The sequence below is a fragment of the Podarcis raffonei genome, chromosome 2 (assembly GCF_027172205.1).
Source record: "Podarcis raffonei isolate rPodRaf1 chromosome 2, rPodRaf1.pri, whole genome shotgun sequence".
Classification (NCBI taxonomy): domain Eukaryota; kingdom Metazoa; phylum Chordata; class Lepidosauria; order Squamata; family Lacertidae; genus Podarcis; species Podarcis raffonei.
This window is the reverse complement of record NC_070603.1, coordinates 77,971,597-77,987,383: the sequence shown is the minus strand read 5'-3', so window position 1 is coordinate 77,987,383 and position 15,787 is coordinate 77,971,597. Positions and strand designations below refer to the sequence as shown.

The 15,787-nt window shown below is 41.4% G+C and overlaps 1 protein-coding gene across 1 annotated transcript in view; it reads right to left on the bottom strand.

Annotated features, from left to right (window-relative positions):
- The window catches only part of SLC6A11 (solute carrier family 6 member 11), a 105,278-nt gene that overhangs the window by 54,644 nt on the left and 34,847 nt on the right, over window positions 1–15,787 (bottom strand). Inside the window, exons 6-7 of the mRNA XM_053377654.1 lie at window positions 13,340–13,472; window positions 1,129–1,263 (exon numbers count right to left, since the gene is read on the bottom strand). Of these exons, the coding sequence (XP_053233629.1) occupies window positions 1,129–1,263; window positions 13,340–13,472 (268 nt within the window). The remainder of the gene's footprint in view (window positions 1–1,128; window positions 1,264–13,339; window positions 13,473–15,787) is intronic.

The window sequence follows — 15,787 nt, the reverse complement described above, 5'->3', positions numbered from 1 at the left end:
GCTAACACAGTTCCCCAACTCAACCACCCACAAACATCACAAGTCTTCTTCTTGTTGTTTTGCCCAGATCTAGATAAAATAGAGTGAAAGAGCTACCCAGGACTTATTAACAAGTAAAGCAGGCACAGGCAAACTCCGGGCCTCCAGACGTTTTGGACTACAACTCCCATCATCCCTGACCACTGGTCCTGTTAGCTAGGGTTGATGGGAATTGTAGTCCCAAACATCTGCTGGGCCGGAGTTTGCCCATGCCCGAAATAAAGTGTCTCTAAGCCTGTTCTGCATTGGAATAAAGGTGGTGTGGATGCTTCCATTTGTCACATACTAATTTTAGTATCGCGTGTGTGTGATTCTTTTCCTAAATAGGGAAACTATTGACATTTAGAGTGGTTTAACTAATGTGGTTGCTTGACTATCAGATGCATATTGGATCATGCCCACAACAACCCTGCTGTCAAGCAGCACATCTCTATTTCAGGAGTAGGGAACCTATGGCCTTCCATCCAGCTGCTGTTGGACCCCCATAATCCCTGAACATTGGCTATGCTGACAGGGGCTGATGGAAGATAAAGCTGCAGCTACTGATGGGGCCATGGAGTAGCCACCCAAGATTTAAACCGATTTGCTTGGAAAAGTAAAGAAATATAATACGGCAACAGTTGTTCCAGAAATGAAATTAGTGAGTCTTGCTTTTAAGAAAATATACATAGGATTTCTGTGTAAATTTCATTAATATGCCAAGCAGTACAATCTGATATGCTAATTAACTCATGAATGATACATTTTATGGCACTGAAGCAGTAAAACAATTGCTGGTTTGATAACAGAGTATGTATTGCATATATTCCAAACATTTCTCCCTAATCCAACCCTCTCCCTGGAAAAAATTAAAGGAAATGGTATTCTTTTCATGGTTTCAAAATTCCTGAATTTTTTACATCTCTAGGTACAATTAAGTTAAACACAGCACAAATGTTTCCAAACTGGCTTTGCTTACTTAACATCTAGTTGAAACTATAGGGATTCACCCCTTGTTTCAACCTGAAATAAAAACACAGAAGACAAAAGTTTTGGGGACATGATGGAAAACAACAATACACTGAATGTTTACATTTTATTAGCTCCTACCTGTGGGTCAGAAAGTCGCGATAGGTCAGGGTACAAGTAGAATTTTATCCCTTCAGCTGCCCCAGGTAGTGTTACTCCTCGAACCAGCAGTACCAAGAGCATGATGTAAGGGAATGTAGCTGTTACATATACAACCTATGAAGAACAAGTGGGAGAAAACACATTATTTTAGCAACAAAAAGTTACATGTAAAATAATGTACTCAGCTGCAGTTCATAAATGGAGGATAATATTATGTATGCTTACTAATCCAGATGAATCTATCAGGAGATCAACAGCAGGCGGGGTATATTGCCTATATGTCCTGCTTGTGGACTTCCCATAGGCTGCTGGTTGGCCCTGTGGAAACGTGTTGGACTAGATAGGCCTTTAGTCTAATCTAGCAGGGTTCTTCTTATGTAATTTTCTTATGTTCATGATGATTCAGTATATAATAGAATCATAGAATTGTAGAGTTGGAAGGGACCCTGAAGTTCATCTAGTCCAACCCATCTAGTGCAGGAATTCTGCCCACAGTCATCCCTGGTTGGTTGAACCACCAACCTTCTGGTTAACAGCCAGATGCACTGACCCACTGCGCTCTCTGGGAAATGGAAGGCTTGTAGCTAGACTTTAGTTGCCAGGGAGCTGGATCTGGAGAGCTTGGTTCAAATCAATTAAGCTGTCTTATACTGTCAGACGATTGATATATCCAGCTCAGTATTGAGCTGACTGGCAGCAGCTCTCCAGGGTTTCAGACAAAACTTATTCATACTCTGACCTGGAGATGCTGGGTATTAAACTGAAACCTTCTATACCCAAAGCATGAACTACCACTATCCCAAAATTGGCCTTGGCAGGCCTTTGTCAACCTGGTACCCTCCAGATGTTTGGAGTACAATTTCCATCAGTCCCAGCTGACTCAAGCTGATGGGAGGTGTAGGCCAAAACATTTGGAAGACATTGTGTTGACAAAGGCTGATCTAAGGGGAGGAAGTTCCAAAGCCTTGGTGTAGCAACCGAGAAGGTAGTTAAGTTGGACATCAGGTCCACAGATAGATTCAGGAGTATTATCAGACTCTGAACCAAAAGTTTCAAGGGAAATAGTACCCACCCAAAATAGGCTGAACTCCAATTTTCATATCAATTCTACTCATCAACACCAACTTTGTCCTGCCTGGAAAGACAGGCATTTGCTTCCATCTAGTCCAGAGGTTCCCAACTGCAGGTCCGTGAACCCCAAAGGGTTTGCATAACCCACCCAGGGGTCTGTGGCAACATTCACATAACAAAAACTACCACAGAGATACCAAAATTTTCAAAAGTAGGGGGTCCATGCCTTGGCTTTTGAAAAATAGGGGGTCCACAGTACTGAGCTAGTTGGGAACCACCAATCTAGTCCATTACTAAGTTCAAACATCAGCTTAGCTGCTCAAAAGCCACCCTAAAATGCAATGGAAAGGAGAAGCAGAGCTGAATTTTATCAACGTATTGGTGCTACGACACTCCATATCCATGGCTGGTTTCCCCCCCATAGTTTTTGGTAGATGTTAAACATCTTGTGGGGACAGGATGGACCCTGAGAAACTCCACAGACCCAAACATGCCTCTGAATAACCATTGCTGTAAATCAAAATCAAAAGTGTGGAGAATGCTGTTGCACCCAGGTTTCATTTAGGCAGTTAGTTGTCTGCAAGAAGAGGATGCTTGACTAGATGGGCCTTTCGCTTGTTCAGCAGGGGTATTCTAATTCACCTAAGAGACCCTCACAACCACTGCTAGAAACTGCCCCTCCAAGAAGGACTGGAGCCAGATTGAAGCAGTGCATCCCAGTCTAATCTATGGTCCAGACGAATATGGTAGCCAATGGTATCAAAACCTACTGGAAGAACCAGTTGAATTTATAGGGACACATTTCTCCCTGTCCAGTTTTTGGCATATAAATTTCACTACAGCAACCAAGCCCATTACATAATCAGGCCCAGATTAAGATGGAACCAACTAATCCTTATTTGGAAAATTCAAGATGAGGCACCATTACCATAGGGCTAAAATATCATGCACATATATGTATCAATCATACTTCAATAAGGTATAAGTAGAAAGAGTTAACCTAAGATTTAACTCAGAAAAATAGCTAAAAGTGATTACAGAAAAGCAAGAATCATTTTTGACATGGATGCATTTATGCCTGGGCAAAATTTTATATAGGAAGTTGATGGGCACAGGTTTCAGCAGGAATTATGATTAGATCAGGGTACAGTTAGAAATCCAGAACCAAACAAGAGTCTATATGTACCGATGAAGAGTAAAAGATTAGGCAATACGTTCTTGTCTAGAAATGGAAAAACAGAGGAAAATGTTAGGGAACAGGGAAGTAAGAATTATGATTCAAATTGAGAAGGCATTCTGCATGTGTCCAGAATATATAGACACCAATGAGAATACTGGCATGCCCATCGTTACCATATATGGAAACCCAAAAACCGTATAAAAGAAGTTGGGAAGTTAAGCTTGGGATGGAATTTTAGCTTGGACTCTGGTGGCCCATTATGTTGCATTACTGTTAGGTAACTCTGTTGGACTGTGCTGATGGGCCACTTGCACAAGTAGACTGACATGTCTTTGGAAGTGTAAGAAACTATTTGCTTTCTTTGAAGCTGTATATGTCTGTGTGCGCAGTTTCAATTTTTAAAAAATTGTTAAACTTGCAACTCAGTTATGTTGACTCTACAATACTGAGTTCATTGGATAAAGAAATCCCCAAAGCCAGGAAAGTAAAACAGTAAGACAGTTGTAGGGTACCTCCAGCCTTATAAAATTTGCCACCCTCATTACCCACTTGATGATTCTTCCTTTGGCTGCTCTCATCAGCCAGGAAGGGCAAGGGTGGAGGAGTATACCAGTGGTTGGTCTCGCAGCTCCAAAAATCCCATCTGCATCCTTCATAAACTATCCAAAACAAAAGGTCAAGCCATTTCCACAGTTGCATTAACTGTGGTATCCCAAGCAAAATGATTACAAGTTGTATATATTTCTTCTACTCATCCATAAATCAAACACAAGAAAGCTCAAGGCTAAATTTAGACTGCAAATAAGGCTGCATTTATATAAACAGAAGCAAATGTATAAACAAAAGACTTTCACTGAAGTGTTGTAAAGTTAGAATGTTAAATATGGAAGAGTCTTTATGCACCCTGTCTTCTGGCAGCACATTCATGCATCCTTAAATTATTATTAGTATTATATTTATACCCCACCTTTTCCCCTGACAGGGACTGTAAGTGGCTTACATATAAAATACGAACAGCTTAAAAACATACAGGGAATTTTTTTAAAAAATATATAATTGAATTATAACTATATAGAAATATAAATAATTAAAAACATAACAATAATATAAGAAAAACAGCACCGCACCAGCCCTTTCATTGAAATTCCCAAAAGCTGGTTGGAATGAGAAGGCCTTTACCTGCTGGTGGAAGGCACACTTTAACTGTGCAAATGTACTCCTGGCCACTGCAGAGACTTGGGCATCCTTGCTCAGGGCTGAACCCAGGAGCAGGCCCAAACTGTGGACCAGTGTCTTCATGAGGAGTGTTGCCCCATGCAGCACAGGTTGAATCCCTCTTTCCTGTTTTACCTTTTGACTGACCAAGAGCACCTCTGTCTTGCCATTTGTTCACCCTCATCCAGTCCATTACTGATGTCAGACAGCAGTTTAGAATTGAGAAGAGCTTCCATGGATTTAGGTGGAAAGGAGAAACAGAGCTGGGTGTTCTCAGCATACTGGTGACACTAAACCCGGAAACTTCAGACAACTCCCAGCAGTTTCATGTAAATGTTAAATAGCATGGGGAACAGAAAAGAGCTCTGAGGGACCATACAGGTCAACAGCAAAGGCATTAAACAGGAGTCCCCAGCACCATCTTCTGGGTTCACCCCTCCAAGGAGAAACAGAGCCACTGTATCATCCCAAGTCCCACCCCAGCAAGGCAGTCCAGAAGGATACCATGGTCTATGCTTTTGAAAGCTTCCGAAATGTCCAGCAGAACCTTACAGGGACACACTTCCCCTGTCCCACTCCCCCAAGTTGACCAACTCCTTGCTGATGCAATGGAGATGGGGTGGGGTGGGGGAAAATAATTTTGCTCCCTACACTGCCGCAAAACAGATCTTCAAATAGGCCCCAACCTGTGTTCAGCCTGATTCATTCCGAGCTTTCTGCCAATGTTGCTCTAGTTGCAATCATGTGTTTCATCATCACTAGCTCTATAGAGGACCAAGGAGTTGGATTGACTCCGTGAGAGGAGATGCCTCAAGAGCCACTCCAAAGGCTGAGTGGTTTTGTGGAAATGTAGGGAATTTTTCCTGGGAGTGAAATGTATGATCGCCCATATAATTGCTCTCCAGCCTTGCATGGGGATGGTAGAATGGATCAAAGGTTTGGACTTGCAGTATCAATTAAACAGTACATTTAGATTAGTCTGCACTGCAGGATATCCTGGTAATATTTTGGGTGCATTGGCTCCCATTTACAATACATTAAATTTGAGTCACGCATACTACGCATTAACATTCAGTGTTGTACTATCCCCATCCTTAAATACAACTTCTGCCCTTTGATTTCCCACTTAATGACCTGGAACCTTATGTTAACTTGTACCGTCATTATGGAGCTTTGTTGCTGTTATTATTACTGGGTACATCTCAAAAAGCATTGCAAGCTTCCTGTACTTTTTCTTTTCTTTTCTCCAACATGTCAAACTTCTCTGAATAAAACAAGGACAACATCGTTTCTAATTACACTAGATCCTGTTTTAATTGCCTCTAATTGCCTAGTGTATTAATTTGCATACCAATGCTCAAAATAGTTCCTCCACATCACTGCTATGCCCCAGCAATGTCAGTGTGCTGAGAAAACAAAACAAATATCTAGCCTATCTGTTTGGACTGCAAGTTTGAGTCATTACATAAACTGAGACTTCTGATCAGAAAATCACAGTATATACAGTTTGCAATGCAGCAAGCTTAACTCTGGAGAGCCAGTCCAGAAGTAAGGCAAACCTCAGGAGGAACGATACAGTTTATCTTTAACCTGTTGAGACAGAATAGGAAGCACTCAGCATGGCAAATTTAGCTGGAAAAGTTAAAAATAGATTTCCCAGGCTGCTGCTACAACACAGCATGTCAGTTTAATGTTCACACACTATATCACCACAACTTCAAGATGAATCAGAAAAAAGAGTTGGCTGTAGTGAACCTTACTCCTTTGCTTTACTTGGATTGTGCGTATACCATGTTATTTGTTAGCCAATCAAGATTTTTTTGCAAAAATGGGCCCCTCCAGACTGCTATTTTATTGGAGGTATATTCTGCTAAATGTTCATGACACAATAACAGTGCATTAAAGGTAAAGGTACCCCTGCCCGTACGGGCCAGTCATGACCGACTCTGGGGTTGGGTGCTCATCTCGCTTAAGAGGCCGGGAGCCAGCGCTGTCCGAAGACACTTCTGGGTCACGTGGCCAGCGTGACGAAGCTGCTCTGGCGAGCCAGCACCAGCGCAGCGCACAGAAACGCCGTTACCTTCCTGCTATAAAGCGGTACCTATTTATCTACTTGCACTTAGGGGTGCTTTCAAACTGCTAGGTGGGCAGGAGCTGGGACCGAACGACGGGAGCTCACCCTGCTGCGGGGATTTGAACCGCCGACCATACGATCGGCAAGTCCTAGGCACTGAGGTTTTACCCACAGCGCCACCCGCGTCCTAACAGTGCATTAGTGGTGGTTTAATTCTGCTTTATTAGTTGTTCCGTGGTGCTACCCCAAATGCTGCCACATTATTGCTGTCCAGCGCAACAAACATGTGACAAAAAAAAAAAAAGCCAGAGTATTTGTGGTATAAGAAGTTACAGGATTTCAGCAGGGATATGCACCAACTGGAAACCAAACATTCTAACCACCCCAAAACTTTTGTACGGGCAAACAGTACTGAAAAATGGGATGACAAATGACCATCCCAATAACATAAAGTGCACGAATCATCATGAACGTGCAAAGAAAAGGAAGTCTGGAGGCTCCCAGTCCCTTACACTGAGGCTTTTCTCACTGCAGGTTAACAATTATGGTTGCATTTTGGTTTAATGTTTTACAACTGCCATGAGAACTTTGCCCAGATTTACTGAAACACATTTTGCTTTCCTCAAGATTCTTTGAATGTTTGCCTGACTAGAAATCTCCATACTCATTTAGAAATTCTGCTTAAATCTAAATTTAGTGGCACCTGAGGGGATGTTTGGCCACATACCAACACACACGTGCACATGAGTTTTTACTAGTGTTATTTAAATTATTTATTCCTTCCACTGGGATTCTTCAGATGCTTGACCTGTGCAATGACTTAAAAAATATTTTATGTGAAATTAAGAGGGGATTCAGCAACAGGAAAAAACAATGTTTAAAATGTATGAGTGAATGGAATCAGTTATGAAGACTGATATTCATCTCAATTGCCAGATTTGGGATTACATTAAAGGCTGCACAATTGCCATTAAAGTTTTAACATAATTTCAAAATGAGGCTGGGTTTTTGGATTTTTATTTTTATTTTTTGCCTTAGACGCAAAATGTTATTCAGCTATCTGCATAACTCTTTACAGAGTCTACTGGCAAACTGAAATTGTCTGCAAAAGTTTTTCACTGCCACTCCTTTTTTTATCTAGAGTGGCTAAAATGTGATTCTGACTATATGAGAAAAAATTAATAATCTACACATACATTTTCATTTGTATGAGATTATGTGAGTAATACAGCTTGAGTATGTCAAGTCATAAATTATTAACACTGAAATAATCGCTGTAGTTGTGCATAAAAATATTTGCCTTTTTATTTTATCAGTCATTTACTTACCTAGTATTATTAAGTCGTTTCCCTGTACTACCTTTTTAAAAATAGACAGACAACCTATTTTTTAAAAATAGGGTGGAGGAAAAATCAGAAGCTCTGATTGTAAAAAAGGAAAATATTAAATTCAGGTGATGAGGCCACTTGTATAACTGAGACTGAAAACTACCCTACGTTATCTCTCACAAGGGAATGACCCTCAAGTTCCTCAATGTATGCATTGTCACAGCCCAAAAAATCCTGCTTAATTTTTAGGGTGAAGCTGAATTCCTTTTCATGTCTATTAGACTGAAGCCTAATCTAGTCTCCGGTGCCAATTAAAGATATCTGCAACAGAAAACCACGTGGGGTGAGGGATTAAATAGTTTGTTTTTATTGCAATTCCATGCTGATTGCAGTTGCATGTGAAATACATTGCAGTGCTGCAGAAAGACTTCAGCAGTAAGCTGCTCTGAGATTTCCTTAAATCCTCACCAATGTGTTAAGAGAAGAAGAAGAAAACATTTTTCAGTGTTTTAAAACTTCAACGAGAAAAGGCAGGAAAGCCTAAAACTCTGCATGCATCTCATGAACGTTCTACTTTCCTCCTCTGAATACAGAGATCAATCTTGGGCTGCATGTTAAAGCCTCACTATGAAGGACTATTCTCTGCTATTACTTCAAGCTGAAACAAAAGACACTTCAGGAGATATAATCATTGCTGCCTAGTTCCCTTTCCCGAAGACTTACAATGGTCCCCAGTTCCTTTCTTTTTTCGCACATCTTTCTCTTTTATTTTCCTCTGCTGTCCCTTTACACTTTTTCTTTATGCCTCATTGAATCCATTAGGCTCCTTATTCAGTCTACTATTGAAAAAAATAAATTTTCTGTGTGGAACTACTGACTGAGTCTTAACTGCTGGCAAGTACAGCTTAACTCCTTCTGATGAGATTACTTTAGAGTTAGAAGGTGAAAGGTACACAGGCACTGTTCCTTAACTTTATGAACATGTGCACATGTTATGTTGGCTTAACTTCACCTCTGCATGAGAGCTTTCTTATCCTCACTCTCCTCTAAACAAGCAAAAAAAAATTGGTGCTAAGTGACTGGCAAGTCTGCAGTAGCAGCAGGATGAACTGCCGGTTTCTGCATCTTACTCTCAGTGTTCCAACTGAATTTGTAATGTTATTGTCAGTTTGAGAATTTCAGTCAAAGGATGAATACACCACTGCCAGATGTTACTATCTCCAGAAATGAGCAATACATTCTGGCTCAAAACATTTCAGGATAAGAAAAATGGCAGAAACCCAAAGCATCTGGAAAGTCCACATAGCAGGAGATGCGGCACAAAAACAATGTACTAGGTTGGTATTTCATGTAACTTCATAATTCCGGTCAGATGAAGAGAACAGTCCCCCGCAGCAGGATCTCACTAGAGCTCAGCTCTGGCACCTCTCAGGTGGGCACCATTTCCATTCTAAGAGGAAGAAGTTCATGGTGAGCTTCAGAAGCTCTTTTTCTAAAAAATAGCACTGATGAAGAGAGTTTAATATTAATGAATCTTTGAGGATGTGCCTACAAAGAACCTGCCTTTTGGCATCTGATCTGCTGAATGCTGCCACCAATGTGCAGAATGTTTTATGTTCTGAGCCAGAAAATAGTTTTGGTGAAATGCTCCTTGATTTAATATGTTTTAGCATTATGAACTGTCTAGATTTATTAGCAAACCAAGTAGCTGTAAACTTTGGTCAGCGTGCAAAGGTTTTCGTGAAAGAAGAAAATGTGAAAAACTCTGCCAGACAACATCAGTGGACAGAAGCATATAGGGGAAGGCAAATTTTCACAGAGAATATTTTTTTGCAGTTCATATGATGACTCTTACCTTTCCAACTTTTTCACTGACTGGTTGGAACTGCTTTAGGAAACAGTGTTAGCTATCTTGAGAATGCTAGACAGTTCTGCCTACCAGTTGCTGGGAATACCAAATGGTAAAAAAGTAAAGGTAAAGGACCCCTGGATGGTTAAATCTACTCAAAGTTGACTATGGGGTGTGGTGCTCATCTCACTTTTCAGGCTGAGGGTGATGGTCATATAACCAGCATGACTAAACCGTTTCTGGCACAACGGGACACCGTGGCGAGTGTTAGTGCATGGAAATGCTGTTTACTTTCCTGCCACAGCGATACCTATTTATCGACTTGCACTGGTATGCTTTCAAACTGCTAGGTTGGCAGAAACAGGGACAGAGCAATAGGAGCTCACCCCATCACGTGGATTTGAACCGCTGACCTTCTGACTGGCAAGCCCAAGAGGCTCAGTGGTTTAGACCTCAGCACCACCCACGTTTCTATACCAAATGGAGATAGTGTTATTGTACTCAGGTACTGCTCACTAGTTTCCTAAAGGCATCTGGTTGGCCAGTATGAGAACAAGATGCTGAACTAGACAGGCTTTTAGCCTGATCAAGCAGCCACTTATGTTCTTAAAGTTCTGTAATTCAATAAGGCATACCATAGCTATGTACTTTAACACATACTAATCACACACACACCACAGCACTTATGAGCTTCACTGGAAAGTACAGCAATGGAATTTTGAACAATTTGCTACTTTTCACTAAGCAAACGTTAACTTTTCCATTCCCACTGATTATGTATTCTAGTACAACTATATGTAAGGAGAATCTGTTGACTCTGAACAATGCAAAAGCAAGATTAGGTTACAATTCCATGTTTTGAAGCTTTTTTCACATCAGTAAACCATAATGACGGTATTTCAAAAGGCCAATTTACAGAATCAAAAACTTTTTTTTTTTGCATGATGAGTTTCTTACAGAGCTAGCAACACTGTGCAATGGTCATTTGATTGTTTAAATACTTATGATAAGCATCTCCCTACTACATCTCAATGAAGGCTTAACACTACTCTGACAGCACAATAAAATGATTCCTCCATTGCAGAATCATGGCAAGTTTTGTTTGTATGACATAGTGTTTCAGGCTTTAATTGACTATTCATTTAAGTGGTTTCCTCAGAGAGTAATAAAGCATGTCCACTTTTCATATGCAATGCTAAGCTAAAGCTTTTGCTTCTCCTTGCTCCAGGCAGAGCAAAGCAAAGCAGAAGCAACCAATAAGCTTGTAACAGCATAGCAAGCCCCCTTTCCTTTTTTACTGTGGTTCACTGTGATGTGTGAACCAGTCTAGTATTTGGTATACTTTTTTTTTTTAGCAGGAATAACCTTAGATCAGTCTTCTTCAAACTGGTCCCTCCACCTGTGATGGCCAGGGCGAATGGGAATTTTAGTCCAAAACATCTAGAAGACACCATGTTCAGGAAAGGTCACTCAGAAAGTAAGGATTCTAAGTGAAGCGGGTGGCCTTTTTTTTTTTACCTATTTATTAAAATGATGTATACCCTGTCCTTCAATCAAATTCCCAAAATTTATAAAATTTCAGATCCAAATAAACCAAGTTAAAAATAAACAAAAAATACACTAAAGCAGCAAAATCTATAAGAGCAGTATGCACAAATGTCCTATGCATACTTTCCTAAGTGTAAGCCCCACTGAATTCAATAGGGCTTACTTCTAAGTAGACAAGCAACGGGTTGTACTGCAAATTAAATTAAAAGGTTTGACAAAATAATACTTCAATCACCTAGTATTCATAAAGTCCAGTGTACAAAACTTTCAGACCCAGCCTATTACGGGGGGGGGGGGGAGAGTCAAACCACTTCAGGCACTTTGGAATCCATTTTAAAAAGGCCACATTAATAATAATTTTATTTGAGATGTAAAAGTAACAAACAAATCCAAAAGGATGCCAGCATGATTAAAATAATGGATTTAAAGAGCTTGCAATTGTAAGTTGCTTTGAGACATTTTACATAATAAGCATCAAATAAATGCATTAAAAATAAAAGTGCTCCACATCGCCACGTTTCTCCCCACACTACTCTCATGTAGATGTTGACACATATCAAACATTTTGTGATATGTGACAGTCAGCTTTTCATAGAAAAGAAATTTCTGTGAGCACACACACACAAGTCCTTCAGAAACCTTGAAGTAGGTATTTGGCTATCACTGGGTGACTAGGAGCACTGAGGATTCAGCAGTGTACAATGGCTTCCTGTGCTCAGAAGCAGGCTATCTTGTACTCAGAGCCAGCCAGCTTATGAGGCAGGTTGAAGCAGCTGCCTCAGGTGGCACCCTTGTTCTCAGTTTTGCCACCAGTCTGCCCAGCCTCAATGGGCAGAGAGGGACCAGTAGCAAATGAGTCAATGAGAGGGGAGGCATTCCACCACCCAGCTTTGTCACTGAGAGATTTTCTCCCCACTCCAATTTGCTGCTGGGTGAGTGAAGGGAATCCAAAATTGATCTCTCCCACCTGCCACCTGGTAGGGAAGACTCTGCAACAACTTCTTGAGGAGAAACTCTTGAAGAGAAACTCATCATGGGGGTAGGAGTGAGGTGTTTCACCTCAGGTGCCCAAATGCCGCAGACTACCCCTGCTTGTACTTGGGGAAAAGCACATGGGTTTTGTTAAGGATCTTAACTGCATTGAGATGCAGCAGAAAAAAAAACGGTACTATAATTTGCTGGCTTTGAATCTTTGAAATTCACTGTACTCTGAAAGCGGGTAAATATTCATTTCTGCATTAACAGAAGTGTCAAGAATAGTGTTTCTAAATAAATGCTGCCTATATTCTGTGAACACAATGAACTTGACAATTTCATAGCAAATCACAGCCCTATCAACTTACATTTACATGATTTCTGTGGCTGGCCTCATCTTGTGCGTTTACCAAAACAGTACTGTACATAAATTTCTCATTCCTTTCTACTGATTAGATGAGCTTGCCTTTCCAGAAATCTTGAGCTGTTTTGCAAAAGACATGTTTCATATATGTGAAAGATACTGCTATTGTTTGTTTGTTTATTCATACTAACAGTGTGAAGTTATACACATCTGCTCAGAAGTAAGCCCTTTTGGCTTTAATATAACTTACTCCCAGATAATAGTGAATAGACTTTCAGCCTAAATAATATTATAGTTTCAATACAGTGGGTTGTATTGAAAGCTGTGGTAGCAGACGTCTGCTGGTGCAAAGGGACTTCCACATGCTCTCCTCTCCACACCAAAACCTGCTCTGGAGGGTCCCTCAGCGCCCCCCCCCCCCCCGGAGCTGATTTGGGGGGCACATGTTGCTGGAAGAGACAGGAGAGGAAGCAGCAGCTCTGTTGTGTCGTGGGAGGCCTTTTGTGCCAATGGGGCTGAGGTAGGATTCAGTCCAGTATGACAAGCTATCATAAGCTTACATAGTATATAGAACCATTACTTTTACCTTGCCAGTTGACTTGGTTCCTTTCCATATGCAAAAATAGCAAATAGTCCAGGCTGCCAAAAGACATAGTGCCAGCTCCCAGCGAAGATTCCCAATGTGTTCAATTCCATCAGATATGGCCAACACCCTGCGTCTGCACAAGAATAAAAGAAGCCATAAATTGCTGGAAACTTTTAATGAAGTCTATAGAAAGTTTGAAAGAAAGAGGACAAAAGAATTGCTAGAAATCTATCAGTGTGCTAAGCAAGGATCATTATCAATTATTATGATACCTTTCACATTGGCTAGTGTTACAATTAGTATAACAACAAGGTAATCTGTAAAACTGCCAACTAAATGTGGAAAGTCACATGTGTCAAAAGTTGGTTCCCATTCATACAACAGCTTCACACACTCAGAACAAGCACAAAAAGGCAACTGCTCCGTGACCACTTTTATGTGCAGTGCATACTCTGTAAACCAAGACAATTTGCTTGTGGTAGAAATTGTACCATCAAACCAAAGGCAACCTATTCCATTTAGCTGCTATCTTGATTCAAGTCTGGTACGCATTTACCAGACATACAATATATTCAGTAAAAAAGTAACCACAGTCAGGTCCCCACATTAGCCTGATATGTACCATGGAAACAATCTGGCTGGATCAAACACAATTCTAGCATGACACAAAAAATAATTTTTATAAGGCTTTAAGATGTTTTATTCTTGAATGTTGCTGAGGTTCACCAGAAAAAAGGCTTTGCAGACTGCATGTGGACCACAAGCAGCAAGTTGGATGACCCTATCACAGAGGAATGTTTTCACGTGGCGCCTAACAGTATGTATTGAAAGCACCAGGCAAGCCTCCCTGAGGGAGCCACTGCAGAAAAAAATCCACTCTTGTGTTGCCACCCTCCGAACCTCTTGTGGAGCAGCCACATGAAGAAGGGCCTCAGATGATGGTTGCAGGGTGCATTCGGTTCAAATGAGGAGAGGCAGTCCTCAGAATATTGTGGTCTTGAGCTGCTTAAGGCTTTATAGATCAAAACTAGCACCTTGAGTTGGGCCAGGAAACTGATTGGCAGCTAGTGCAGTGGTGCCAGGATTGGCATTATATGGTCAAACTATCTTGCCCTGGGGAGCAACCAAGCTGCCAAGTGTTGCACCAGCTGCAGAGGCAGCCCCACATATAACACATTGCAGTAATCTAATCCAGAGGTTAGCAGATGTACAGATGAGGTGCAGCTGGGCCACCAGCCAAAGTTTATGGAAGGCACTCCAAACCACCTGAGCCTCAAGCATTCTGTGACAGCAAATTCTTGAAGCCAGGCGTGCAGGCTGGATGGTAGGTGGGGGAGAAAGATAAAGGAATTCACACGCCCGAGCTCTCTGTAGATTTCTGTACAGAGTCTACATGTGCAGAAATTGTATATTCAAGGATGGCAAAAGCCAGTTTCCACTCCTATCTCGTTCTCTTTCAAATTTTATTTGTAGTGCCATGCCTGTAGCCTGAAAAGCAGTGCCAGCAGAACAGTGGAGAATTCAAGGCATGGGACAGCCTGATTGGTACTTACCCTTATTCTGAATTTTTGCTGCTCCCCAACACACATTAAAAACCGACACATTAAAAATATCATAACATGTAACAATTTTTATGGGACGCGGGTGGCGCTGTGGGTAAAAGCCTCAGCGCCTAGGGCTTGCCGATCGAAAGGTCGGCGGTTCGAATCCCCGCGGCGGGGTGCGCTCCCGTTGCTCGGTCCCAGCGCCTGCCAACCTAGCAGTTTGAAAGCACCTCCGGGTGCAAGTAGATAAATAGGGACCGCTTACTAGCGGGAAGGTAAACGGCGTTTCCGTGTGCGGCTCTGGCTCGCCAGAGCAGTGATGTCACGCTGGCCACGTGACCCGGAAGTGTCTCCGGACAGCGCTGGCCCCCGGCCTCTTGAGTGAGATGGGCGCACAACCCTAGAGTCTGTCAAGACTGGCCTGTACGGGCAGGGGTACCTTTACCTTTACCTTAACAATTTTTATATACCATACACATTAAGAAAACTCTCAAAGCAGTTTACAAAAGTATGGTTTTTTTAAAAAAACAACAATGGAATTTAGGGTGCTACTCATGTGTAACAGCTAGGTTAATATGAATAACCTCGATATAAGCATGCTAAACACTATTCTCATCATTCCTTGAATATTAATATTTGTGGCTACCTACCAAATACAGGCATTTCAATTTTACTTGATGAAAATAATACACTGTAGTTTGCCCAAAACTTGCTTTGGCCTATGAGTCATGGGCATTTCATCTTTGCTTGCAGCTTTGATTTAGAGAGGGTGCAGCTGGGTCAAGGCAGAGTAAAGCAGAAAGGAACAACAAGTGAAGCAGAGAAAACAGAGCAGTATGCAGTTTTCCTCCATTGCCATAATTAAGCTGCAATCAGCCATGTGGACAGAAACAGTTTACTTCTG